The sequence below is a fragment of the Eriocheir sinensis genome, chromosome 14, assembly GCF_024679095.1.
Source record: "Eriocheir sinensis breed Jianghai 21 chromosome 14, ASM2467909v1, whole genome shotgun sequence".
NCBI classification, from domain to species: domain Eukaryota; kingdom Metazoa; phylum Arthropoda; class Malacostraca; order Decapoda; family Varunidae; genus Eriocheir; species Eriocheir sinensis.
In genome coordinates, this window is record NC_066522.1 from 10,839,410 (window position 1) to 10,866,247 (window position 26,838).

The 26,838-nt window shown below is 40.9% G+C and overlaps 2 protein-coding genes across 5 annotated transcripts in view; one reads left to right on the forward strand and one right to left on the reverse strand.

Moving 5' to 3' along the window:
* Positions 1 to 5,102: 5,102 nt before the first annotated feature.
* LOC126998683 (gastrula zinc finger protein XlCGF8.2DB-like) lies at positions 5,103 to 14,139 on the reverse strand. 3 transcript variants are annotated; one of them, XM_050860685.1, is made up of 3 exons: positions 14,000 to 14,124; positions 12,382 to 12,480; positions 5,103 to 7,072 (listed from the first exon to the last, which is right to left on the reverse strand). In XM_050860685.1, exon 3 carries the CDS (start codon positions 6,900 to 6,902, stop codon positions 5,796 to 5,798), a length of 1,107 nt encoding a protein of 368 aa, XP_050716642.1. In that variant the 5' UTR covers positions 6,903 to 7,072; positions 12,382 to 12,480; positions 14,000 to 14,124; the 3' UTR covers positions 5,103 to 5,795. The 3 variants fall into 3 exon arrangements, with proteins under 3 accessions (XP_050716642.1, XP_050716641.1, XP_050716640.1); XM_050860684.1 differs by having other exon boundaries at positions 12,382 to 12,483; positions 14,000 to 14,110; XM_050860683.1 differs by lacking the exon at positions 12,382 to 12,480 and having other exon boundaries at positions 14,000 to 14,139.
* A 3,894-nt stretch (positions 14,140 to 18,033) lies between these two features.
* Positions 18,034 to 26,838, forward strand: part of LOC126998434 (cold shock domain-containing protein E1-like) — a 31,515-nt gene continuing 22,710 nt past the window's right edge. The window contains exons 1-2 of one of the 2 annotated variants that reach the window (XM_050860113.1): positions 18,034 to 18,121; positions 25,201 to 26,767. In XM_050860113.1, coding sequence (XP_050716070.1) covers positions 26,168 to 26,767 — 600 coding nt within the window. In that variant the 5' untranslated portion in view covers positions 18,034 to 18,121; positions 25,201 to 26,167. Of the gene's footprint in view, positions 18,122 to 25,200; positions 26,768 to 26,838 lie in introns of those variants that run through there. The other variant, XM_050860114.1, reaches the window with a different exon arrangement.

The following is a 26,838-nucleotide window of genomic DNA, read 5'->3' on the forward strand; positions in this document are numbered from 1 at the left end:
GTTTAGTCTTATGTTTCAAATTGCTTGTGATTATTTTTGTGAATAATTTGAAGAACCAAACGTATGTTGCATAATCAAGGCAATTAAGAGCAAGAAATGGAAATGGTTGGGACACATAATCTAGGAGAGGGAACAGTAAGTAAAGTGAGAATGGAAAACAACAACCATAAAAGACCCAGGGGGAGGGTGTTCTGCAGACGGTGATGAAAGTAACAGTAGAAATAATAGTAGCAGTAGCTTACGATGCACTCACGTCAAAATTGGAAACTAGAGGCACAGGACAGACACGAATGGAAACGTCCTGCGGTGGAACGACACAGGCTGTTGCTGCTGCTGATGATGATAGTGATAACGTGAGGGTGGGGACTGGGAGGTGGGCGGAGTGAATCAGTTGCAAGCGCCATGTACTCCATCAAAAGTGGACGCCCCAAAGCTGTTATGATATGCTCGAGCAAGGAATAAACGTAACCCCTTAAAATAGTAGTAGTAGTAGTAGTAGTAGTAGTAGTAGTAGTAGTAGTAGTAGTAGTAGTAGTAGTAGTAGTAGTACAGCATTTTGCATTATAGATAGACATTATGAGGAATAGAAAAACATCGGTCACCATTAATATCACATAGTCCCGAACTATACCACTGTAGCAATAAAGTTTGTCATTCACGCAAAATGGTTTGATATAACTGCAGATTAGATCTTCGTTCGCCTCGTATTTTTCAATTATCCTCCGCTTATCCTCCTCCGATATGCGGCCGTTGCGACGACGACGAGGCATTGTTCCGCAAGGGAAGCTGTACATATACTGTTCTGAAGGTGGTTACGGTCCTTACAACGTACACTTGCCATGAGGGAAGGGGATGTAGAGGGTGAAGGAAGGGCGGCATTAGTTCGCTGCTTCCTATTCATGTTTTGCTATGAAGTCCCATTTCCTCTAAGTGTCAAATTGATGGTTTGTTGTTGTAACATCTGTAGTATTGACGCTACTTTTCTGCGGCAGTGTCGTTAGGATTGTAATTTGTCCGACTATTTTGCGCTTTGTCTATAACATACTGCTATACTGCTATACTATTTTATGCATTTGTTTCGAACAATTTCCAATTGTTTCAGAGCTTTGAGCTTTGTCATAAACCACCGATTAGCTGTTTGACTATAAAGCAAAATACTCTAGTAGTAGTAGTAGTAGTAGTAGTAGTAGTAGTAGTAGTAGTAGCAGTAGTAGTAGAAGTAGTAGTAGTAGTAGTAGTAGTAGTAGTAGTAGTAGTAGTGGTGGAAATGGTAGTAGTAGTAGTAGTAGTAGTAGTAGCAGTGGTAGTAGTAGTAGTAGTAGTAGTAGTAGTAGTAGTAGTAGAAGTAGTAGTAGTAGTGGTGGAAATGGTAGTAGTAGCAGTGGTAGTAGCAGTGGTAGTAGCAGCAGCAGAAGTAATACCGGTAGTAGTAGTAGTAGTAGTAGTAACAGCCGCAAAAGTGGTGCATGGTCCCCTCGCTGTTGGCATCTGTTATCTGATGATGATGATGATCATCATAATAATAATAATAATAATAATAATAATAATAATAATGATAATGATTTTTTTTTCATACTACTTATATAGCAAAGACGTTCGTTATCACTCGAGCTCTTTTTCCATCTTAATGCATTTGTGTAATCTATTTCTTTCTCTCTCTCTCTTTTTTTTTTTTTTTTTTTTTTTTTTTAGATTTGTGGCGGATATCCTGGATGCCTCGTGGGCGACGGACACCTGGAGGAAGTCGCGGCGGAAATGAATGGCGACTGGCTGAACTCACGACGACTTGAAACACACGGGAAGGGTCTAAAGAATGCCTAGATTACTGCACCTTGCTTTCTCCTCTTATGTTAACACTTATTCTATTGTAAGGGCAAAGAGACTGCTAAATTAGGGAGAGTGAAAACATATGTCCTGTTCTCCAGGGGATTCATTCTATATTGTGAATCAAACGAGAAATAAATGGGTCCAAGCATAACATGAATTCACGCGACTGTACTTCCCGTCACCGCTCCCGCCCATTCACCGCCTGGACAGGACAGGTAAAGTAAAAGGTAAAGTCAGGAGAATACGCTATTAGCGGCGCTTGGCCGCGGTGCTCATCTCCGTAACACCATTAGTCCTTGAGGCTGTTCAGTTCAGTCTTTAGCTCTGCACTCCCCCAATGAAAAATGAAAACTTGAGAAATGCTAGACTGTAACCAATCCATACATATAATGGGCAGAAGCTTTCGTTATGTTTACACTTTTCAAATCACCAGACATGTTATCCGGGTTAATTACACACACACACACACACACACACACACACACACACACACACACACACACACTTTCTCCGCCATCTGGCAATCTTTCCCTCTCATTCCGGATCCATTCCTCCTCAATACTAGCATTCACTCCACTTCGGTATACAAACCTTCACACTCCCTCTCTACGTACCACCGCCTCTTCCCTCTACACACACCCTCGCCACTTAGCGCATCCTTCACTTATATATCAGTCATGCGGGCACTCAGCACTGTCAGCAGATGAACCACGCATAAAGGTCTTGGGAGATAAACAGAAGCACGGCAAACATTCAACTCAACAGGAAAGGAGAGAAAATTCCTATTATGAGAGGCGTTAGACAAGGTGACACAAAATCTCCGAAACTATTCACAACTTGAGTAGAGGTACTTAAAACATCTGAGTGGGATGACATGGGAATCAATATAGATGGTGAATATCTCTATATTCTCCGATGACAGTCTTACTAAGCGAGTCTGATGAAAGCTTACGGAGAAGGATCGAGAGAATCTGAAAAGAGGTCTGAAGATGAATATAAATAAATCAAAAGTAATGTTTAGTATATCAGTTGACAGGACAGCAAATACTGATCGGGTACGAAATATTTGAGAGCAGAGGAACATACAGACCTTGAAATATTAATCAGAGAGAAAACAGGAATGGGTTTGAGCGCCTTTGATAAACACAGTCATGACGTGAGTAACAACCTGGGACCTACCTGAGGTGATGAGATGTTACGACAACTGACTGTGCACCTTTCTCTTCAGGGGAAGTGGCAGGCTACTATTCATATTACCAAGTTCCCAAAGACACTCCATCCTCTTCCGATTCTCCTAATTTATTTTTCGAAGGCTGGGGTTGCACTTAATGTTGGTCATTAAGATAAAGATGAAGTTGAGGGCATACCATTGCTGCGCATGGCCTCGATGCTTATCTCCATTTCATTGGCCTTATAATTGAACCTAATTTCAAACTGTTTGTGTGGTTCTTCCATCATTATTTATCAGTTTTCTTCATTATCACTTTGTAAAACTATGCAAGTAGCGAAGCTAACATTAAGGTTTTCATCGTTTTTCCTGATTGCAGTGTTATCCCACTCTAATTTCTTAAATGCTTCTAAGCAGGCTGTACTTAACTTGGGAAATATTGTCACTTTGTCTTACACCTTTATTAGTTTTCTTCTGCTATGATGACCGCCGTGCTGCCTCAACAATATCTTCCAACACCTTTATATACGGTTCATCTACGCCCATCCTTCGAGTGCCTGCATGAATTCGTCTCTAATCATGCAGTGGTTCTTAAACTGGCGGGTGCGCCAACCCTTGGCGAGCGGTAGTAATTTCCAAGGGCGGCGCTAGACCTGATGGAAAGTTAGAATTTCTGTTGTTGGAATATTTATTGTTATCTTAAAACCGTTACTTAATATTAATATTTATGAAAAATGCAAAATTATCGCCTTTATTAACTTCAGTTTGCTATTGTCTACTTAGGCTTACCACTGTTTAAATAAAACTGAAAGGGAATTATATCTAGATATGCTGGAGAGAGGGGGGGGGGCGTATGGGGAAAGACCCATTCCTAGGAGGGGCGTGATAATAAAAAGTTTAAGAACCACTGCCAGTGAGTCTAATATGCCTCTCAATACAGAGGACTCGCCCTCCGTGCCCCAACACAAGAACTAAGGAGGAAAATATTTTTTTTATACTCCCAAAGCTGACACATGTGGCTCTCTAGCGTAGCCAGCGTCCCTCAACATTATCCAGCAACAACTAGAGGATCCGAGAGAACCTGCAAAATTATTCTAGGGACCAATTACACCGGCGTTGCCGACGCCCTCACAACCCTGGAGACGCCGCCCCTCAACGACCTGTAGCTACTACCAACCGGCGCTGCTAAAGTTTCATTCCAGGCTGCTGAACCATCCTCGAGATTCAAAATGTTCGCACGTACACATACAAATTATCCTTTAAAAGAGCGTTTTCTGTCATTTCCTTCAGAGAGAACACGTTACTTGAGCCCATAACTATATCGTTTAGCATCAACTCGGGGTACACTAAGATAATCAAGAACCCAACTCTCGAACATAGTCGCATACTATGAAAGGTGATGATAAAATTCATACAGCCTAAACTAGAAAATGCAGCTATAATCTAAAATCCACATTATCTAAAATTGATTGAAAAGATGCATGAAGCTGGTATATATAAGGTACAATTCCAGCCTGGGAAAATTAAGCTAAGGATAGCCAATTATTGAAAAACATGCAGTACAAATGAGAGAGAGAGAGAGAGAGAGAGAGAGAGAGAGAGAGAGAAGTGACCGATCGTGAAGAAACCGGAGGATCCAAAGAATAGCCGCAAAGATGTATTCAGAATTGGAGGGCTTAACTTATGTTGAATGATTTAAAGAAATGCACCTCATAACACTGGAGGAAAGAAAAGAGGTGACCTAATTACACTGTATAAACTTGTGAATGAGAAGTCAGCTAATAAAGACCTAATACAGTATTTAGAAGGGGAAGTGCAGACAGAGAATGAACGAGGCCAGGCTACAAGTTATAATGGAGAATGGGTGGAGCATGCAGTTCTGTTAAAATAGCAATTTGTGCGGGGCAGGAAAGTGTTGGGCATAATGGCATACAGCATTTTGCAATAAGTAAATGTATAGGTAAATGAATATAGAATAAATAAAATAATAAATATGCCTTCTAGATCTTGTACTGCTTGAAAGCTTATGACTCACCTAACCATCTTAAATTACTGTTGACAAAAGATGTCAGTGCTACAAAAACTCTTCAAACATTAGGATCAATAATCACCTCATAGAAATGTGTATTATATAACACTATTTATTTCAATCTTTTTTCTAAATGCATATTTGCTGCACTGTCCTATTGTAAGCAAGTGTATAAGTATTTTGACTATGGCTTGAGATGTAAATTTCACCAACCAAAAAAAAAAAAAAAAGTGCTAAAATGTTATTTTATTTCAAAAGAAAAAGAAAAATCTAGTAAACAAATGAAACATGAAAGCATAATCTAACCAACTATACACATATATAGTACATACTTATGTAAGTTAGGTTTGATTTTTATAAGCATAATCCTTTAGATTTACTCAATTTCAATAATCATAATCCCTTAATAAGTATATATGCAATTTTTCGAGAAAGAAAACTAATCATATGGATAAAAACATGGAATTCATAAACTATGAAAACACATTCCAGCAACAACAACAAAATAATTTCCTAGAGATAGTATTCCACCTTATCAAAAACAGTAACAGTAGCTACTTGCATTTTTATAGGTACATAGCCTATGGTTATTATGGTATCTTCAATATTTTCTTAGAATTTTCTAGTTTTTGTCATTCCATATGCAGTACCGCTTCATACTACAAAAAAAAAAAAAAAAAACTATTTTGACAATATAGTTACTGATAGGGTGTAGGATGCACCACAATGTTTTCAAATCTGTAATCTATTCTTTAAGTTCAAATTAACACTTTAAACAGCAGCAACCCTTGTGTCCTTATCAAGCCTCTGGCTCCTTCTAGTTGCCCTCCCTTGAGGATGATGCTCCAGCATGTGGCTTCTTAATGCCTTCTTGAATCTAAATGAAGAGCAACACTGAGGACACTTGTGAGGCTTTTCCTCAATGTGAACCTTGAGGTGCCTCTGAAGTGAGCTTTGCACCTTGTACCTTTTGTCACACATGGTGCACTGCACAGGCCGCTCGGTTGTGTGCCTCAAAAGATGAGACTGCAGGTGAGACTTGCGAGTGAAACTGCTGCCACAAATGGAACATTTGAAGGATCGCTCATCGAAATGTGTGGCCTCATGCTTCTGGCAGGAGCCCCGGTGGGTGAAAATTTTATCACAGTGGTGGCACTGGAAGGGCTTTTCCCCAGTGTGTATGTACAAGTGCTCCTTCAGTGACCTTTTGTAAGCAAACTCTTTTCCACAATAAGCGCACGAGATGTGCTGCTTTTCTTTTGCATGACAGGCCATGTGGTCCTTGAGAAACTTTTCTTGGCACAGTTTCTTGCCACAGAGAGAGCACATGACTGGGCCACCACTGGTGGTCCACTGGGGCCTGTAATGGATCATCAGCTGTTCCCTGTTCACAAATTTCCTGCCACAGAGGGAGCACTCCAGGGCTGCCTCCTTTGGGTGCTGGTGGTTTACATGGTTGGAGAGTCCAGCCTTCTTTGTGAACTGTTTCCAGCACAGGCAGCAGCTGTGCGGCTTCTCACCGGTGTGGGTTTGGATGTGCCTCTGCAAGTGGTTGAGTCTGGCAAATGTCTTGTGACATATGTAACACTCATACGGCTTCTCCCCAGAGTGGGTGCACATATGAGTGGTGAGATTGCTCTTTTGTCTGAATTTCTTGCCACAGACAGAACACCAGTATGGCTTCTGCCCCAAGTGGATCAACATATGGGGTCGCAGAGATGTGCTGTGAGCAAATGAATGTCTACAAATTTTACAGTTATACATTTTCTGAACGTCTGCTTTATTGCCGTTACTTACATCTGATGAACAAGTACACTGATCACTCCTCTTAGCTTTTTCTTCCCTCCTGTTCCCTAGTTCTTGTACATTTCCTTCCATGCTACTATCAGAACTTGTGATTACTAAGCAGTTGATCACCAGCTTTTTGCCAGAATATCACAGGACCAACAGGAGGAACTTTCATATAAATTTCAGCACTGTTGAAGCTCCAAGCAGCATACCAAGCACCACAGCATCCAGAAGATAAAGCAAGGCAATGTATTCTCAACCTGTAATTCCAAGGAAACGTTTACCCTTTATTATAGTTTCAAAGTTATTTACATAAAATGTACACTGCGATATCACTTGAAATTCTTACCACAAGAAACAGCAAATTTTCCAAAATAATATTTAAAGTTTCTTGTGCACAAAGTGCATTTAAAGGCAAATGCACCTTCAATATAATGATATACAGTACCCTCCCGAGTTTCGCGATCTTCGAGTTTTGTGGTTAGTCCTAAATTCTTACCATCCTGACTTTCGCGCATTATCACCCCGAGTTTCGCCCTGCTTTGACATGTACGGGTCACGTCTACTTACCATCGGCGTCACGCACGCTACCTTAAAAGGTAGTATCACACTGGACGTTTTCCTCCAAACATTGTGGCTATGGCAAGAGAGAGAGAGAGAGAGAGAGAGAGAGAGAGAGAGAGAGAGAGAATTACATATAATTACATAGAATTACATAGAAAATCAGACCACACAGACCCCATGGTCCAGACTAGGTGGTCTGTCCTTAAACCTAAGTGAATCACACTAATCAGATGGCTCCAAAACGTTGCTTTTCTACTCTAGTTAATATTAAGTTCAAGGAAGTGACGGTCGAGCTTGTTTTTAAAGGAGTCAATCGTATTACATTGGACCACTGACGGTGGGAGCTTATTCCATTCTCGCACTACAACGTTGGTGAAGAAAAATTTGGTGCAGTCTGAATTTACTTGTCTACATTTAAGTTTTATGCCATTGTTCCTTGTTCACAAAGTGTCATCGATCATAAACAATTTTGTTCTGTCTACATTCGTGAAACCATTAAGTATTTTAAAACATTCGATCAGTTTTCCTCGGAGGCGACGTTTCTCAAGAGAGAACATGTTAAGGGTGGAAAGCCTTTCTTCGTAGGATTTGTTGCGCAAGGAAGGGATCATTTTTGTTGCCCGACGCTGAACACCTTCTAATTTAGCAATGTCCTTTGCATGGTGAAGAGACCAAAACTGTACCGCATATTCCAAGTGGGGTCTGACTAAACTATTGTAGAGCGGAAGTATTACATATTTATTCTTGAATAAAAAGTTTATTTTAATGAAGCCCAACATTCTGTTCGCTTTATTTGCTGCATCGATGCATTGCTGTGAGAATTTGAGGTTTGACGCGATTTTGACACCCAGGCCCTTAACGCATTGAACGCTTGTGAGTTTAACGCTGCGCATTTCGTAATCGAACTTCTTATTTCTTGTTCCAACTTGAAGGACCTGGCACTTGTCTACGTTAAAGGGCATCTCCCATCTATCCGACCAAGCTGAAATTTTGTGTAAATCCTCTTGGAGGCTTTGCCTGTCTTCGTCAGTGAGAACCAAGTTACCAATCTTTGTGTCGTCTGCAAATTTACTAATGCGATTATTGAGTCCAACATCCATGTCGTTGATGTAAATAATGAAGAGCACTGGGCCAAGAATCGAGCCCTGAGGGACGCCACTAGTGACCGGCGCCCACTCTGAGCTAAATTCGTCAATCACCACTCTTTGTTGTCTGTTGCTCAACCAATTCGCAATCCATTGGTTTACTTGACCGTCAATACCTATTTGCTTTGATTTATAAAGTAATTTATGATGTGGGACTTTATCAAACGCTTTCAGGAAATCAAGATAGACTACGTCCAATGATTTGGTTATATCATAAACTGAGAAGAGGTCGTTATAAAAGGTCAATAGGTTTGATAGGCAGGATCTTTTGTTACGGAAGCCATGTTGTGAAACTCCAATTAATGAGTGGTTTTCGAGGTAACTCACAATTTTGTCTCTAATTATGCTCTCAAGTAGCTTACCTACAATTGAAGTTAAACTAATGGGTCGGTAGTTACCTGGTATTTTTTTGTCTCCTTTCTTAAAAATCGGTATCACGTTAGCCTTTTTTCCAATCCGAAGGGACGATGCCTTGTCGCAAGGACATATTGAATACAGTTGTGAGGGAGGAGAGTATTTCGCTCTTTGTTTCTTTAAGCAGTATAGGATATACTTTATCGGGTCCGGGAGTTTTATTTGTTTTAAGTGAATGGAGAGCTTTAAGGACTTCATCGGTTGTTATTTCAAAATTAGGCAATGCATGCTCATGATTTACATTAGTACTGGTGCTGGTGGTAGTGGGAGGAAGACTGTTAGTATTAAACACCGAGGAAAAGTAACTGTTTAAGAGGTTTGCAATGTGTTGGCTGTCAGTCACTAGTGCACCGTCGCTGTTTGTTAAAGGTCCAATTCCACTTCTGATCGCCTTTCTGTTGTTTATGTAACTGAAGAAAGATTTTGGATTATTTTTATAGTTGGCTGCAATATTTTCTTCATATCTACGCTTTGCCTGACATACTAATCTTTTTACTCGTCGCCTGGCATCGTTATAAAGTCTAATGTTTTCGGGCGTCCTTTGTTCTTTCTCTAACCTGTTAAACAATTTTCTCTCCTTGACTGAGTGTTTAATTTCGCTATTAAACCAAGGTGGACTTTTATTAGTGTTAATTCGCTTCTCTACATTGCTGTCATCTGATAGTTGTATTTGTTAGTTTTTGTCGGATTTCTACGAAGTTAGCTCTTTTGAAATTGGGCACCTTTACTTTATTTTCAGTCACTGATGTTTGAGCTCTAATGTCGACGCGCACTAATTTATGATCGCAAGAACCGAGGTGTTCTCCTACCGTGACATTACTGACTAGGTTATCTTGGGTCATTATAACAAGGTCGAGTATGTTATTTTGTCGAGTTGGTTCAGAAACCATTTGGCTTAGACAATTTTCTTCTAGAAATTCGATCATTCTATGTGACTCGCCTTCTGTATCTGACAGTGTCGCCCAGTCGATATGGGGGAGCTTAAAGTCTCCTAATATCAGTGAGAGAGAGAGAGAGAGAGAGAGAGAGACATATTAAACGATGAAACCAGAGTTGGGGAGTTGGAAGGGGGATGTGAGGAACTCCTATCCATGTAGTTTCAAAATACGTACCTTGGAAAAAGGAAGAAAACGGGAAGAGAGAACGGGTCGTTTCGAAGCCGCAGTTGAAGGCGGCTGCCTTACGATTGGCTGACAGTTCTTAAAACACGCTTGTGATTCGCTTAGAGTCCGATGATGTCATTGACGACGCTCACCCTATTAGCGGCCTCACTACTAAGGCGATGTCACACTGGCTGTTTTCGTCCAACCGTTATCCGTAAGCTGATGTCACACTGGGCAGCTAAGGCAACCGGCAACTCCAACTTTTCCGGGTGTGTGTCACACGCGGCCAAGGTCGGTTGCCCGTATTCACATCCACAACGTAAACAAAGCACTTGTCCTGTAACAGCATGGCGTCGTCTGCTAAAGTAAGGGCTGTCGCGGCTTGTGCTGCCATTACCCAAGTTATGGACTTGTTGCTGCAGTTAAATGGAAGGAAGAAGCGGTTGTGGGTGTGGCATGCCTGTGGTTCCTCCATGCTCCACTGCGCGTGCGCGACCAACCCACCCATCTAGACTCAACCACATAAACACATGGATCGAATAGCAACACACACACACACACACACACACACACACTATACTCATTAGGAACCATTGCAGATGTTTCTGACAAACAGAAACGACTACACCATTTCTTGAGTGTGTTGGAACGTATGTGAATGGCTCACATAAACCAAACCTAGCTCTTGGCAAGAAGAGAGCAGCCGTCTTTAACACTGCTCTCTTCTTGCCATTGGGTATGTTTGGCTTGTATGAACCACTCACTAAATAAGTTTTAACACACTCAAGGAAATGGCGAAGCCATTTCTGTTTGTGAGAAACATCTGCAATGGTTCATGAGGAGTATGGTGTGTGCGTGCGTCTGTGTGTGTGTGTGTGTGTGTGTGTGTGTGTGTGTGTGTCTTTGTTTGTGAGAAACATCTGCCTTCGTTCATGAGGAGTCTGGTGAGTGCGTGCGTGTGTGTGTGTCTTTGTTGTAACTTGATCCACGTGTTTATATGGTCGGAGTCTAGATGGGTGGGTTGGCCACTTACGCGCAATGGTGACAATGAGAATTGGCACGGAGGAACCACAGGCACGCCACACCCACAACGGCTTCTTCCTTCCATTTAACTGCAGCAACTTAAGTCCATAACACGGGTAATGGCAGCACAAGCACAAGCCGCGACTGCCCTTACTTTAGTCGTTAGCAGACGACGCCATGTCGATACAGGGCAAGTGCTTTGTTTACGTTGTGGATGTGGATACGGGCAACCGACCTTGGCCGTGTTTAATGCACACCCGGAAAAGTTGGAGTTGCCGGTTGCCCTAGCTGCCGCCAACGCGGTGGGAAGAAAAAGGCCCAGCGTGACACGAAGTTACGGACAACCGACAACTCGCTCCCGGATGGGCGTACGGGCGTTGCCAGAAGCCAAAACGGTTAGAGGAAAACGGCCAGTGGGACACAGCCTTAAGGATGTGAGGCCGCTGATTGGGTGAGCGGAGGCGATTACGTCATCGGACTCCCAGCGAATCACAAGCTTGTTTTCAGAGCTCAGCCAATCGTAAGGCTTCATTTGTGGCTTTAAAACGACTCGTTCTCTCTTCCTGTTTTCTTCCCTTTTCCAAGGTATGTATTTTGAAATATCAAGGGAGTAAAGGAGGAAAAAAAAGTCAGCTTCTCCACGGGTTGGTACAAATAAGAGCTTTTTATATATATATATATATATATATATATATATATATATATATATATATATATATATATATATATATATATATATATATATATATATATATATATATATATATATATATATATATATATATATATATATATATATATATATATATATATATATATATATATATATATATATATATATATATATATATATATATATATATATATATATATATATATATATATATATATATATATATATATATATATATATATATATATATATATATATATATATATATATATATATATATATATATATATATATATATATATATATATCAAAGGCATTGTTGTTTTCAAATGTGAGAACAGCCAAATGTTGTTTTAATGAGCTCACGACATATTGTAGCAAAACTGTAGAATAAAAACAGAGAAAAAGAGTACTCTCCACCATCATATATATATATATATATATATATATATATATATATATATATATATATATATATATATATATATATATATATATATATATATATCTATATATATAGGTAGTATGTACTGATTAATAATTGTAATAATCCTGATGACATTTTTTTTAAGTCAATGTTTAAAGGATGCAAATTTACTGAGTATAACATCATTTTTGCCATTCAGATAGATTATGACCAAACATACTTTCAAGCAGAGTGTGGTCTGTCAGCTCTAGCCCTCCATTGGACACAGTAGTGTGAAGCAGTAATCTTACACCTCCCGGCTTCCAGGTCAACTCTCCTACTACTTAAATGTAAAAATACAGTATCTAATGATAAGAAAAAATGTTTTCTGTTACTTAGCCTTCTACAAACTAAATATTTACACATAAAATGTATCTAGCTACTTCTGACAGAGGAGTGCATCTTTGGAATTTATTGTGTTCTAAATGGTGTTAGTATATAGATTGTTGGTGTGCCAATTCTCACGTTATGCATAAAAGCAATCTTGTGACAGCTAGGCTTTTCAATCATCAATGTCTACAGCACCTACATTAGTTTTAACCTTGAAAATATTGCTAATATGTTACTATACTATGCCTACTTCTAGATAATAGGAAGCCCAAGCTGCTATCATTATAATCTGTATGCTTCTCATACATGTTTGTACCATATTTTTAATGCAATTTTTCATGGAATTACCAAGCTACTCTAAAAACAAATATTAATGCATTGGGTTTTCAAAAGGTTAGGTGACTTGATCACCACAGTCAACTTGATAGTCCACTTGCATATGATGATGTTATGAAATTTTACACCTTTATATAACTTCCACATGTCCCTACACCACATCTTTTTGGGTGTTTTAGCAACCCTTGAAACATCTACCTTTCATTTCATGAATGTTTGTCATTTTTTTCCCTCAAGTAATCATCATTCAACCCATTCAAATTAACACATCACATCATATTTGTCATACATTACAACAGCCACTATGAATAAAATGGTAATCCTTTACAATAGGTCCGCCTCCCCCTCCGCCACTCCAGCCCCCATACCCCCCAAGACAAGCCTGGGGACCTGTGGGGAATCGGGTTTTTTGGGGAGGAAGCGAAATTGACTGAAATATGGGACTCCACTATTTCCCCAAAAAATTCCTTAAAATGGGGAAAATACCTTACTCCCGTAAGTTTACGGAAACTTCCCGTCCCGCGCCGCGTATTTCCGACAGCTCTGAGCTCACACCATATGTCGAATATATTTAAACTACTCCAACCTAATTTTACATAACCTGACCTCGACCCCTCTTCTAACGATGGGGTTTCGCCCCCCTTGACCCCCCTCTACTAAGAAGACAAGGGAATTTTCCCTATCTTAGGGAAATTTTTAGGGAAATTTTGGAGGCCCATTTTATAGTTAATTTGACTCTGCCCCCCCCCCCCCCCAAAAAAAAAAAAGATTACCGCGACAGGTCCCCAGGTTTGTCTTGGGGAGTAGGGAAGGCTGGAGTGGCGGAGGGGGAGGCGGACCTATTGTAAATTATTACCATAGTCCCACGCTTGACACATTTTGGAATAGGATCATCTTATTATCCTGGCAATCCACTCCATCACCATACAATACCTTTCCCCTCACCTAACCTATATCTAATCCTGGACCTTGAATCCCCCTCCCACAAAAACCCCGAATCATGCCACCCCGAGAGTAGCCTGCAGGGTCCCTAGAAATGAAATGAGACCTTGGAAAGGTTATTATTCTCGTGGGGGCGATACTGGAGGCGCGTAGTGAATCTCCATATTTACCCAACTCTATATGTTACTCACCTTGCTTTCCCTGTAGTGCATCAACCGACAATGGTGGTGGAGATGAAAAACCTGCATGAAATCGCCCGTCTACCTATCTCGAAGCGTGGAAGACATCAAGAAAAACAAATGACGGTGTTTTGAGAAATACCTCCTCACATAAATAAGTCGCTCTACGCATGCGCAATGAAGAATACACTTCAGGAAAACATTACTTCGTCTGGTTTTGTTCTAGTTTGTCCACTTGTGATCTTTGTGATGGTTGATATTGCCCGCAAGAAAACAACAAACCATCCAGACCAGCAGACCAAACAAGCAATAAACTGAGTGTATATCAACTGACGTAATTCTTTCCTAAATCTTCCCCATTCGTTTGTTGTAAAGCCATCCCTTGATTAAAGGTGTTGCTCTGTTGTTTGTACCATGTATTGGAGCCGAAACAGGACAAGTAAGCGATAGCAGTGAGTGAATTATATAGAAAAAAAAGTAAGCATGTTGAACCTCTCTCTGCGAGCTATTTTGCGAATGCGAGCTAATTCCTACAAAAACGGACGTGAAATTCCAAAGCGGGAATAATGATCATTGGTGATTCATTAATTGAACTGCTACTATTGATGTAGTTCCATAATGTATCCCCCGTTTAATAAGGCTGCTGAACGGTATAATGTGTCGTTACCAGTAAGGCTTATATAGTCATATGTAGCCTTTTGCCCTTTTCACTCGCTGCTATACCTATAGTTGCGAGCACGACTCATCAAGTTCAAGCTCGGGACCGAGTTGGAGGCAAAACCAACCGCACTTCTACTTATTTTGACCTGCTGCTCCGTGTTGGTGCCGCAAGACAGACTTTCTGCCGAAATGCCATCCACTTGTGCAGTGCGGGGTGCTGCAAGAATTAGCGAACAAGTTCCCCGACAAGTCGTTTTACAGACTACCAACCACAGAGTTATATAACTCTACCAACTACCTTCATCCCGATAGTAACCCCGTTGCGATGGTGAACAGTTACTCTCGTGGCCGCCACCTACAAACATATGGGGCGGGTCAGTTTACCTTCTTCTAAATAACACGCATTCAGTTTATTTCAAAGACTCTACGTATAAAAAAAAACTACACTACACATATTACTAACCTTAAATATGTGTCCCCTGTAAAGAACCGTCACAGGGATAACGGATCTCGAGAGTAATAAACGCTTATCAGTAACCACCCCTTGTGCCTTCCTCGCCCCCACTTCTCCGCCCCCCCCCCAAAAAAAAAAAAAAATAATAATACACACTGCTGAAGGACTAACTAAAGTAATTATGTAGTTACACCCTCATGGATAATCATTATCTTTAATTTTAAGTCCATATGCACCGACCTCTTCAGTATATGCCGCTCATCAATACTGCCAATTTTTTCACCTCTCTAGATTTCTACACAGATATTCCTCAAACTTCCACATAGATCGACAATCGGCATCACCGGTACCTTTTAATCTGCCTACACCTGCCCTGCTTCTTTATCAATTCGTCTTTTCACCCCTATCATAATAATTATTCATCAAAATTTTCTTCCTTCATATCTCCGTGATCTTCAACTTATATATAGTCATTGGATTCCTCATCACTTTCTCTTGCCATTTCTTTTTTTTTCTTTTGGCACACTAACGTTAGAGAGAGAGAGAGAGAGAGAGAGAGAGAGAGAGAGAGAGAGAGAGAGAGAGAGAGAGAGAGAGATTTCTACGTAGGGCTATATCCTTTTTCATGTTTTAATCGACTAAATTTTTTCACCATATGAAGTTAACCAAATCGAAATAGATGAATCAATAGACGGCATAAAATTAAACAACTTGTGTACAGAAAGAGGTCGAAAAGTACCGGTATAGCATCAACATTAAGGCATTGTCACACGCATATATTTTTTGTTATCTTTTGGTGCGTGTGTTATTACTACGAAAATATTGGGATAATAAGCTCTTCGTCTCACCATCTCCCCTCCTCTTACTGACAGTCTTCTACCTCTTAATTAAATTCCGCCGCCATGTTGCCTCTCTATCTTCTGTCGATATTCTCTTGATGATTGTTCGATCTTCTGAACTTGCCAACAGCTGCACTCAACCTAATTTCTACTCAAGTTCAGCCATATACTATCCAAACCCCTTATGCAAGAGTTAACCAACATCTTCACTCTTTCATCCCTTACACTGGTAAACTAGAGCAACCTTCCTTCGTCTGTATTTCCTCCTGCCTATAACTTGACCTTTTTCAAGAGGAGTGTATCAACCCGAAATTGACCTCTCTTTTGGCCACTCTTTACTTGTCTCTTTTATATATAGGAGCAGCGATTAACATTCTCTTTTTCTACACTTTATTTTTGTTGCCCTTGAGTTGCTTCCTTTGATGTAAAAAAAAATGTAGATTCCTGCCCTTTTCTTTTGGCTTATGACTATTTTACGCTTCAACCACCTTAATTCCGATCAGGGGTAGTAACAGTAGTAGTAGTAGTAGTAGTAGTAGTAGTAGTAGTAGTAGCCTATTATTATTATTATTATTATTATTATTATTATTAGTAGTAGTAGTAGTAGTAGTAGTAGCAGTAGTAGTAGTAGTAGTAGTAGTAGTAGCCTAATAGTAGTAGTAGTAGTAGTAGGTCACTGTAATAGTATATATGTATATATATATATATATATATATATATATATATATATATATATATATATATATATAGTAGCAGTAGTATTATCATCATCATCATCAGCAGCAGCAGAAAAAGTACATATAAAGGTAACAGTATCCATGTGAACTCATCAAAAATCCTCCCCCAATCCTTTTTTTTTCTAACATGTCCCCCGTCGCCACACCATGGGCCTAGGACGATTCGATGTGCTTCTGCAGGCGTCGGGGAAAACTGGTGAGAGCTGGGAGGAGTCTTGACCGTGCCCAGAATACAGAAGAGCGTTTCACTTTTCATTATTAGTCCTTCCGCGTGTTAAGCCACAGCAAGGGAATAGGGAAGCAGTGGTAAAGAATGATAACTATAAATCTGTATGTAGTCACGAGATAAATCAAAGGTAATCGCGCAGAAAATGATTAACGCCTGAGGGTGCAGAGAAGTAGTACTGTGAAGAGGTGCATGCAGATTGTATTGTATCAGACTTATTTATTGTTGCAAGTATGGTAATTGATTGGAGGATGTCGGTGAACCCCAAGACACCGTAGATATAGTAAACATATATCTCTACTATAAATTCTTCCAAGAGGAGGGTATCAGGACACCTCTCCTCCCGAAATTGACCTATCTTTTGGCCACTCCTCTGAAATCCTACATAGGAGCAGCGAGTAGAGGGCTTTTTTTTCATTACTGTTTCCTTTTTTTTGCCCTTGAACTGTTTCATCTGCTGTGAAAAAAATAGAACCATAAAATGACATGAATAGAAAATTGATCACCCTATACTATATTTCCTATTGCCCTGGTGGACATGTTTGACTGATATACTGAATATTGTAAGGAATCTTGTCATTAATGGTATTCTAATAATATTTGAAGAATAAACTTTTAAATAAGCCGCCTTTAGTGGGAGTCCGACCGTATCCTGCCGCAGAGCCATCTAGCGACGGTGAACCCAACCCAAGGCAGGCTTGCCACATCCACGCCTACACATGGAGAAAACACCCACATATACATCTAATTAAGCCATACACCATGCTACAATACATCTGTAGTAGAAAAAGAATATGCTGTGTCTTCCTTTAACACCCTCACGTCCGCCTTCGAACTTAGAGAACTCTCCGAAATGAGCCCAGCAAGAAGGTAGAAAACACCCACTTACACATTTAATTAGTATATGCACCATGCTACAATACTTTTAAAGTACAAAAATAATATGCTGTACCTATAATAGCTGGCTTAGCACCTACATAACTCTACGAAATGAGCCCAGCAAGGAGGTTCCATTAGTCGAAAACACCCACCTACACATCTAATTAGAATATGCACCATGCTACAGTAACTCCATAGTACAAAAATAATATGATGTACCTTTCTTTAACACCGTAATGACTGGCTTAGCACCTACAGAACTCTACTAAATGAGCCCAGCAAGAAGGTTCCATTAGTCCAAAAGATGGCGGCATGTCATCAGTGCTGTGCTGTGCTGAGGTGAGATTTTCCTTCTGCCATGCGCCGAGCAGCTCATTTTACTTATTTCTGACCGCAAAATCAAAGCCCGCAGTAGTCAGAGGTTTTATAGATCAGAATATAATACCAGTCTGGCGCAGCGGAGAGGGTAGAGGAGGAGACGAGCTGGGTGGGGGAGGTGGTGCAGAGGTTTGTGTGTTGTATCTTTACTTAATACTTCCCTTCCCTTTGCACCTTATAACCACTTTCCTCCCTTTTCGTGTCCAGCTTTCACTCCAGACTCCTTTCGTGTGGCTCACCTAGTATATCGTCTGTGTCTCCCATCTTCCGTCGGTCCCATCGCAGGTTTTATCCCCCCTTGCCCTTTTATTTCTCCCCCGTGCCGTATGTAAAGTGCCTCCCAGCCTGCATGCAACACTAGCACAGGTTACACAGGTGCCCCGGGGGAAGGATATGGAGATAAAACGCCGTGGAATCGATAAAAGTGGTGGTGCATCCTTTGTTGTGCCCTCGTCTCGTTAGTAGTGACCTTGGGCTAATTCCGTAGGGTAGGGAAGAAGCTCGTTGCGGCGCCGTATTTTTGTGGCGTGTGAGTTAAGAGCTGAGGAGGGACGCCCAAGATAGCCCTGTGTGGGGGGATGGGGGGGGCGGAAGCGGCTGTCTCCGGAAAGTGGATGCTGGAGGTCACACTCACTACCTCTTGGCTGGTGCTCATAAGGGGGTACAGTCTTCTATATGCCGCTCATAGTTATTTTTGAAAGGGTTGACGCTGATGTGTTGATGAGCCCTTCCAGCAGTTTATTCCAGGGTTTCACAACTTTTGGGGAGAAAACATGCTCCTCTTATGGGTGCGATGTCTTGGGTGGAGTAGCTTTAGTATGTGTGCGGCAGGGCCGGATTATCCTATACGCCAAGTACGCCATGGCATAGGGCCACCAGCACTGAGGGGCACACAAAACCTGATAGGCCCGACCCATAATTGGGCCCCCACTTAATGGAAATCCCAGAAATGCCTGTAGCCTCAGGGAGATCAGTATGCTTCGTTGGACTGTTGATCGGAAAAAAATTATAAGAATAAATAAATAGATAGAATATAATAGTGAAAACTTGTTTGTGTTGGCAACACAAGTCAACAGTGCTTGCAATTTCTTTGAACTTGTGCAGGAATTATATGCATATTCAGTTGGATCAACAAAGCGCTGGAATTTACTAACAAAGGGATTGTCACCTAATGAAAATGGTAGAATTCTAACCCTAAAAACATTATCTTCCACACGTTGGCATTTCCATTCTGAATCAGTGAAAGCACTGCACTTAAACTACTCTAGCATCTATGGTATGTTAAATGAAATTGCAGACAATGAGGAACTAAAAGGAGATGCTCGACTTGCTGTATCAGTTTTTGCAGAGAATATTTGCCGGTTAAGATTCGTTTTAGTTCTGTGCCAGTATCTCATGATCTACTTTATGAAACATCAGTATCTCTTCATATATCTTTTCTACAAACCTTCAACAGTCATGGAAACACTTTTAAAATCCAATTCAAGGACTTTTTTTTACTCTTGAAAATAGGGGATAATGTTTACGAAAGCGCGTCGCCTCCTTTGGTGCTGGCCGCGGCGGGTGTTGCGAGAAATACCTCCTCGCTGAAATAAGTCACATATACATGAGGGGGGGGTCCAGAGGGGGGTGTAGCCCCCTTGGTTAGAAGGGGGGGGGTCGAGGGGGGCACAGCCCCCCCGTTAGTAGGTCGTAAAGTTCGGTTGGAGTAGTTTAAATATGCTCCCCGACCTTAAGCCCTCTGCGAGCTATTTTGTGGCTGCAGCGTCGCCACGGCCAGCAGAGGAGGCGACGCGCTTTTGTAAACATTATCCCCTATTTTCAAGAGTAAAAAAAAAGTCCTGGAATTGGATTTTCAAAGCGTTTCTATGACTGTTGAAGGTTTGTAGAAAAGATATATGAAGAGATAGTGATGTTTCATAAAGTAGATTATGAGATACTGGCACGGACCTAATACGAATCTTTACCTATTTACCTTCTTGAAAATGCATTTGTGTGTTCTTTGGAACAAGATCCTCCAGCGCTTTCAGAAAGCTAGTTCTCTTCTCCAAAGCACAAATATTGATATCAATATGGCTGTTTCATTGTTTCTATCACTTGAAAGTTTTGTTGCTGAGCTTCGTGGTCAATTTGATGAACTGGAGAATGATGCAAAAAATCTCATGGGAAAATGTTCGGTAAAGATTCGTTTTAGGTCCGTGCCAATATCTCATGATCTACTTTATGAAACATCAGTATCTCTTCTTATATCTTTTCTACAAACCTTCAACAGTCATGGAAACGCTTTTAAAATCCAATTGAAGGACTTTTTTTTTACTCTTGAAAATAGGGGATAATGTTTACGAAAGGGTGTGGCTTCCTCTGGCGGTGGCCAAGGTGACGCTGCAGCCGCCGCAGCCGTAAAATAGCTCGCAGAGGGTTCAGGGTCAGGGAGCATATTTAATCCAGGGGGGGCTAAGCCCCCCCTGGACCCCCCCACATGTATGTGTTACTTATTTCAGCAAGGAGGTATTTCTCGCAGCACCGGCTGCAGTGTTGCCGCGGCTGCCGGCAGAGGAGGCGACACGCTTTCGTTAACATTATCCCCTATTTTCAAGAGTAAAAAAAAGTCCTGGAATTGGATTTTCAAAGTGTTTCCATGACTGTTGAAGATTTGTAGAAAAGATATATGAAAAGATACTGATGTTTCATAAAGTAGGTAATGAGATACTGGCACGGACCTAAAACGAATCTTAACCAAATGTTCAGCAAGTGTATGTATCGGAAAAGGTATGGAAGAGAAGACGGCGGCGTCAAGCTGATGATTTTGCTGAACCTGATGCAGATCTTCAAGATGCACAAAAAATCCCTGTACAGAGTTTTGTTGTCATCATTGACAAGTTACATACAAGTTTAGCTCAACGCCGCCAGGCTTATCACAAGATATCTGACGACTTTGCCTTTATCAAGTCATTGAGGGAGAATGATACTGCACAGCTGAGAGTTTATGTATCCAGCTTGGTGAAAAAATACATCAGTGACTTGGAACCCCACTGCGAGGATGAATTTGTAACATTCTCAGAATTTATAACCCATTTGAAGTTGGATCGTGATCCTCATGTCCTGTTAAAATACTTAAGGAAGAATCCAGTTGTAGAGTCAACATTTGCCAATGTTTCAACTGCTCTGCGATTGTTCTTAACATTACCAGTCACAGTCTGCGAAAGTGAACGTTCATTTTCCAAACTGTCTTTGACCAAAAACAGATTTCGTTCAGCAATGACTCAAAAACGACTGAATGCTTTGTCTGTTATGTCAATTGAAAATGTCACCTCCTCAATGACACTTGAAACCATAATTGAACGGTTTTCACAAGAGAAATCAAGAAAATGGGCATTGGTGTAGCTGCTATAGTTACCAATGTACATAAGTATGATATGTATGCTGCTAATACAGAATATAAAGAAAATAGAGATGATGACAATCTGTATTAAATATATTGTATCATTAATTCATTCTGTTTCAGTAAAATGTGAAATTGTCCAGATCTTGCCTAATTTATTCAAGGGGGGCAGGGGGGCCCAAAACTGTGGGTGGCGTAGGGCCCAATGTAAGCTTAATCCGGGCATGGTGTGCGGTTGATGGTCGAGGAGTGAGTCTGCGGAGGTCTATGTCCCCCTTTTACCCTGCCAAACCCGTTATATTTCACCTGTGCCTATGCCTACACTTATTGCTCATTTGGGTGACCTTAAGCCATGCTGGGTCACTTATCTATGAATAGTACTAGCTACAGCTACTACTGAGTTTGTTAGCCATCTCGCATGAGGTTAATACTAATGTGTTGTATTTTGGTCTCGGAATGTAGTGCAGTAACTAATAGCGTCCTGAAAATTAAAAAAAACTTCAAAATATTGATGTAATAAGATTATGAGCAGTTTAGTACAGGGCTACTCAACTGGTGGCCCACAGTCCAAATCTGGACCTTCTGAGTGTTGTAGCTGGACCCCAGGCTCCAGGAGAAAATATAATTAAATAACATGATGGTCCTGGCGAGGATTCTTGTAAGTGTAAAATATTTATCAGGGCCTCTGCATCAGGGGTGTGGAGTCGGAGTCCGAGTCGGTGGAGTTGGCTACTTTTGGCCGGAGTTGGAATCGGAGTTGGTAAAAATACCCCCGACTCCGACTCCTTAACGTAATCATTATCGTGTAATGTATAGTTGTGAAGTTTTTTTCTTTTACATTATCTAGATGTTGTCTAGATAGAGTACACATAATTTGTATGTAAATACCTGTAAGAATAAGACCTCAAGAGAGAGTACCGGCGTTACAGGCAGCATCTAAAAAAAAATAATAATAATAATAATTTGCAATAGAAGGGGAGGGGCCGATGCCAAGGCTTATCCCACGCCTACTACTGAACTGAACTGATGGGGGCCGGAGTTGGAGTCAGAAAATTTTAACTCCGACTCCACACCCCTGCTGTGCATACACTGTTACTTGTCTAACTGAACCTTTGCTCATAATAGTTGAGTAACCCTGGTCTAGTACATACCTACATTTTGGTAGCTGGGTGGGGTGGGGGGTAAGGTTAGGTTAGATTTAATTTTAGTTTGATTAGGTTTGTTAAGTTTGGTAAAAAGGTAAAGGTGGGAGCATGTGCTGTATCTGTATGTGTGGTGGTGGTGTTCATATCCATCCTGTTGGCACTTTGAGCCTGTGGTTTGAGAGAACCCATTAACTCTACACAGGGCCAGTGTAAATACTGAGTTAACATAGTTTATATATATACCTTTCCCAGGTGTCCACAGGCCCATTTTCTGACCATCCTGGAAGGAATGACCAGCTGGGTGGGCCGAATGCCAACTGCTCAGGCCAGGATTTGAAGCTGGACCTGCAGATTCATAGTTAGGGATGCTAACTACCATAACACAGAGGCCTTTTAAAATTTTTATTTATTTATTTTTTACCACAAGGGATGCAGCTCAAGGGCAAAAAACAAAATCGGCAACAAAAAAGCCTGCGAAACACTGCTCCAACAAAAGAAGAAAAAAACGAGAGGTCAATTTCGGGTGGAAAGATGTCCTGATACTCTCCTCATGAAAGAGTTCAAGTTGTAGGCAGGAGGAAATACAGATGAAGGAAGGCTTTCCAGAGTTTACGAGGGCTTCGTGGTGCAGTGGTTAGCACACTTGGCTCACAACCGAGAGAGCCTGGGTTTGATTCCCGGGTGGAGTGGAAAAATTTGGGCAGCTTTTCCGTTACCCTACGCCCCTGTCCACCCAGCAGTGAATGGGTACCAGGTATTAATCGAGGGTTGTGTCCCATCTCCTGAGATCTGTTCCCTTCTCCTGTGATTCCTTCCCCCTCCTGTCTCTCTCTCCGGCATATGACCACAGATGTTGCACCGACTGAACAAAACTTTCCAACTTTCCAGAGTTTAGAAGTGTACGGGGTAAAAGAATGAAAATGCTGGTTAACTATTGCATAAGGGATTTGGATACCTTAGGAATGAGAAGATAGGCTTTGAGCTGTGCCCTTGCGACCAGCGACAAAGTAGAGGCAAAGTTAGGGGCATACAGTATGGCTGCGTATGGCCATGGTGATCATCTGTCATATTTGTTGTTGAGCCTGTGGTGGGTAAGAACCCATCACCATGGGACACAGGGCCTGTGTCACATCTGGGTTACCACAATTTACCTTCCCCAGGTTTCCTCAGGTAGCCTAGGCATTTATCAATCAGCCTGAAAGGGATGTTGACATCTCTTCTGGCTTCTCATTCTCTTTTCTTTTGTCGGAGGTGTGAATAGCTGGCTTTTTTGTTGCTTTTTTATTGCTGCCTCCCTTGCTTGAAAAAAATCCAGTAGCCTATTCACTTCTTGCGCATTTTCTTTCACGTCTTGTAGCACTGCATTTCTATTCACCCATTTCCTCCGCAAAATCACTTTCTTTAATGAAGACTGATTGAAAGCATTTGTTCTAAATATCACCTTGAATTGCTGCATCCTTGTAAACCATTCTTTTAGCTTGCTGATTCCTTTCTATTGTTTCAGTTTTCCATGATGAACTTCGAAAGTTTTGAGACTCCTTACACTTTTGAGATTTGGGCTCCTAAAGATTTTTTTTTCCATTTCATGTGTGTTGCCATTTGTATTCATTTGATTGGCATGAAATCTTCACATATGATGGTTTATACCCTGTTCACTTACTGGAGAAGGATAAGGCATCTGGTCCCCCTTTATATAAAAAGGATTATCACTCAAAGGCAGTGGTGTTGGCAGGGTGCGAAGACAGAGTCAGGACTTGCTTCTAGCGTTGCTTTCTTGCGTGTTTCCTGGGTCTCCATTTTGTTCCAGAAGCCTTCTTCATGTTCATAAATCTGCTAATGGTCGCTTTGCGCTTATACGTCATTGTCAAGACGTTTTGGGGATGTAGCGCAGCGAAAAATTTCAATGTCCTCCCCAGTCAACATCTGGGTGAGAACTGAGCAGCAGAGCGTGCATTTCACATTCGGCAGCTGTCCCGAGTGGATAAAGGGATGATGGATGACAAAATTTAAAGGGAAAAAGACTATTTCTAATGTGAATTTGATGTGCGTACAAGCCCTGAGAAACACCACATATGTTGGCGCGCTATGACCTAAGAGCGCAGGGCATTGAAATCTCTTGAAGGGACCCTGTTTTTTAATATTCTACAAAAATATGCTTCATTACCAGGTAGTACATAGCATCCCCAACATTTTGAGAAAGAAAAACTAATTTAGTCAGTTTAAAAAATATTCGTCAAAAAATACCCCCCTGGCCCCCCTTAGTATGAACATTTTCAGCTTAACGGCTGCCATAGTTAAATAAACCGTTTATTATTATTATTATTCATATTATTATTATTATTCATATTATTATTATTATTATTATTATTATTATTATTATTATTATTATTATTATTATTATTATTATTATTATTATTATTATTATATATGCATGCATGTGTCAGAGAGAGAGGCTCATCTTGTAAGTGTTGACAGATTAATCTATTTATGCATTTTTCATTTTCCATCCCCAGAGTCTGAACATCACAAGACTTAAGAAATAACATCAAACTGCAGCCAAGCCAAATCTAATTAGTATAGAAACACAAGTTACCAGTAACAAGTTTAAAGCTGACCTAGATGTAGCAGTGTATACAAGCAACCTTGCCAAGTCTACCCAAAGAAGAAAGAAGCACAACGTAACCCAAAAGAATTATTGTACCCAGGAAACAGTTGCTACCCTCTAGTGGTGAACAAAGCATTGCACACAACGGCTGCTGCATTATTGGCACTTAAAGCACGGCACAAGCATCTGAGTGACATCTGAGGACCAACACCCCCCCACACAGTCACTATATACTGCCAAATCACCACTACCACCACTACTACTATTATTATAACTGCTACTACTAATACTTCCACCACTACTACTATACCTTCAAATACTATCACTATAATTTTTTTTTATATATATGTACACACTTTCTGGCACAAAAGAAAACAAAAAGAAACTAGTATATGACAACTGTGCTCTTTCACACAGTTATCGCCCTCTTCCCTCAGTCCCTTGCCCTTTCTTCCTTCTCTATATAACTTGAGCATTTCTGAACCAGTCTCGTCGCAAGAATCTGTGTTAAGTAGGAATCTTTGTTGACCTAAGTCTCTGTGCATTAGTCACTTTGTTCACAAGAAGTATTAGTGACTTATGGTCAATTAGATATTTTATCCTTATTTTTTTAGTTTCCCGTGTCCATTGACAGCTGTACAAAACGTGTATGGAAATTCCCCATTTCTTGTTTTTTTTTTCATCTTCATCTACTTGAAGGACATAAATCAAAGAAGTAACAAAACTCAACAATTAGGTGTATTACATCTTAGATATATTACTGCTGTGAAGTGAATGTGTGGTCTTGTCACTCTCCGTCACCACAAGTTAAAGGCAACATAGCTGCGATCTTACATATTAAAGACAACCAAGTACTAACATCAACACCCACAACAATGGATCCTCAGTGGAATCTTTTCCAGCCGCCTATCTCTGAACCCGCAGTACTGGATTATAATGGAGGCAGCTTGCAACACCACAACAGATACAATGGCTTTTATGACCCTCCTTTGTCTAGCCACCACCAGTCCCGAAACTCCATGACTCCCATGTCCCCGAATTTTATGTGTGCCCCTGCCCCAACGCAACACAACGTCTATTCCTCTCCCCACATGAATAGCCACTCAACCACACAGTCCAGTCAGGCCATGCATCAATCCAACAACCACACCCAACCTCCTGCATCCCAGCAACAACAACAGCAACAGCAGCAGCAGCAACAACAACAACCACCCCCACCACCCCCACAGTCTCAGGGACCCCCAAGATCCCCACAGCTAAACAGTTCCTCCTCCAACTACTACAACACCAACTCAAGTAGCCAGTATACTCCCCCTGTGGCAGATTTCAAAATTGGCACCTTCACACTCAATGCCAATGGATTTCCTACTGAGTCTAATGGACAGGAGTCTAGCTCTTCATACACACAGAGCAATGGAATGTCAAGCAACAACAGCCAGAATGTCCGGGAGACTGGCATTATTGAGAAGTTGCTGGTGAGTTCTGGAGATGATTTAAATGTTGGCTGTATAACTGATTGTTTTGAAAATAGGAAGGATAGGTTATT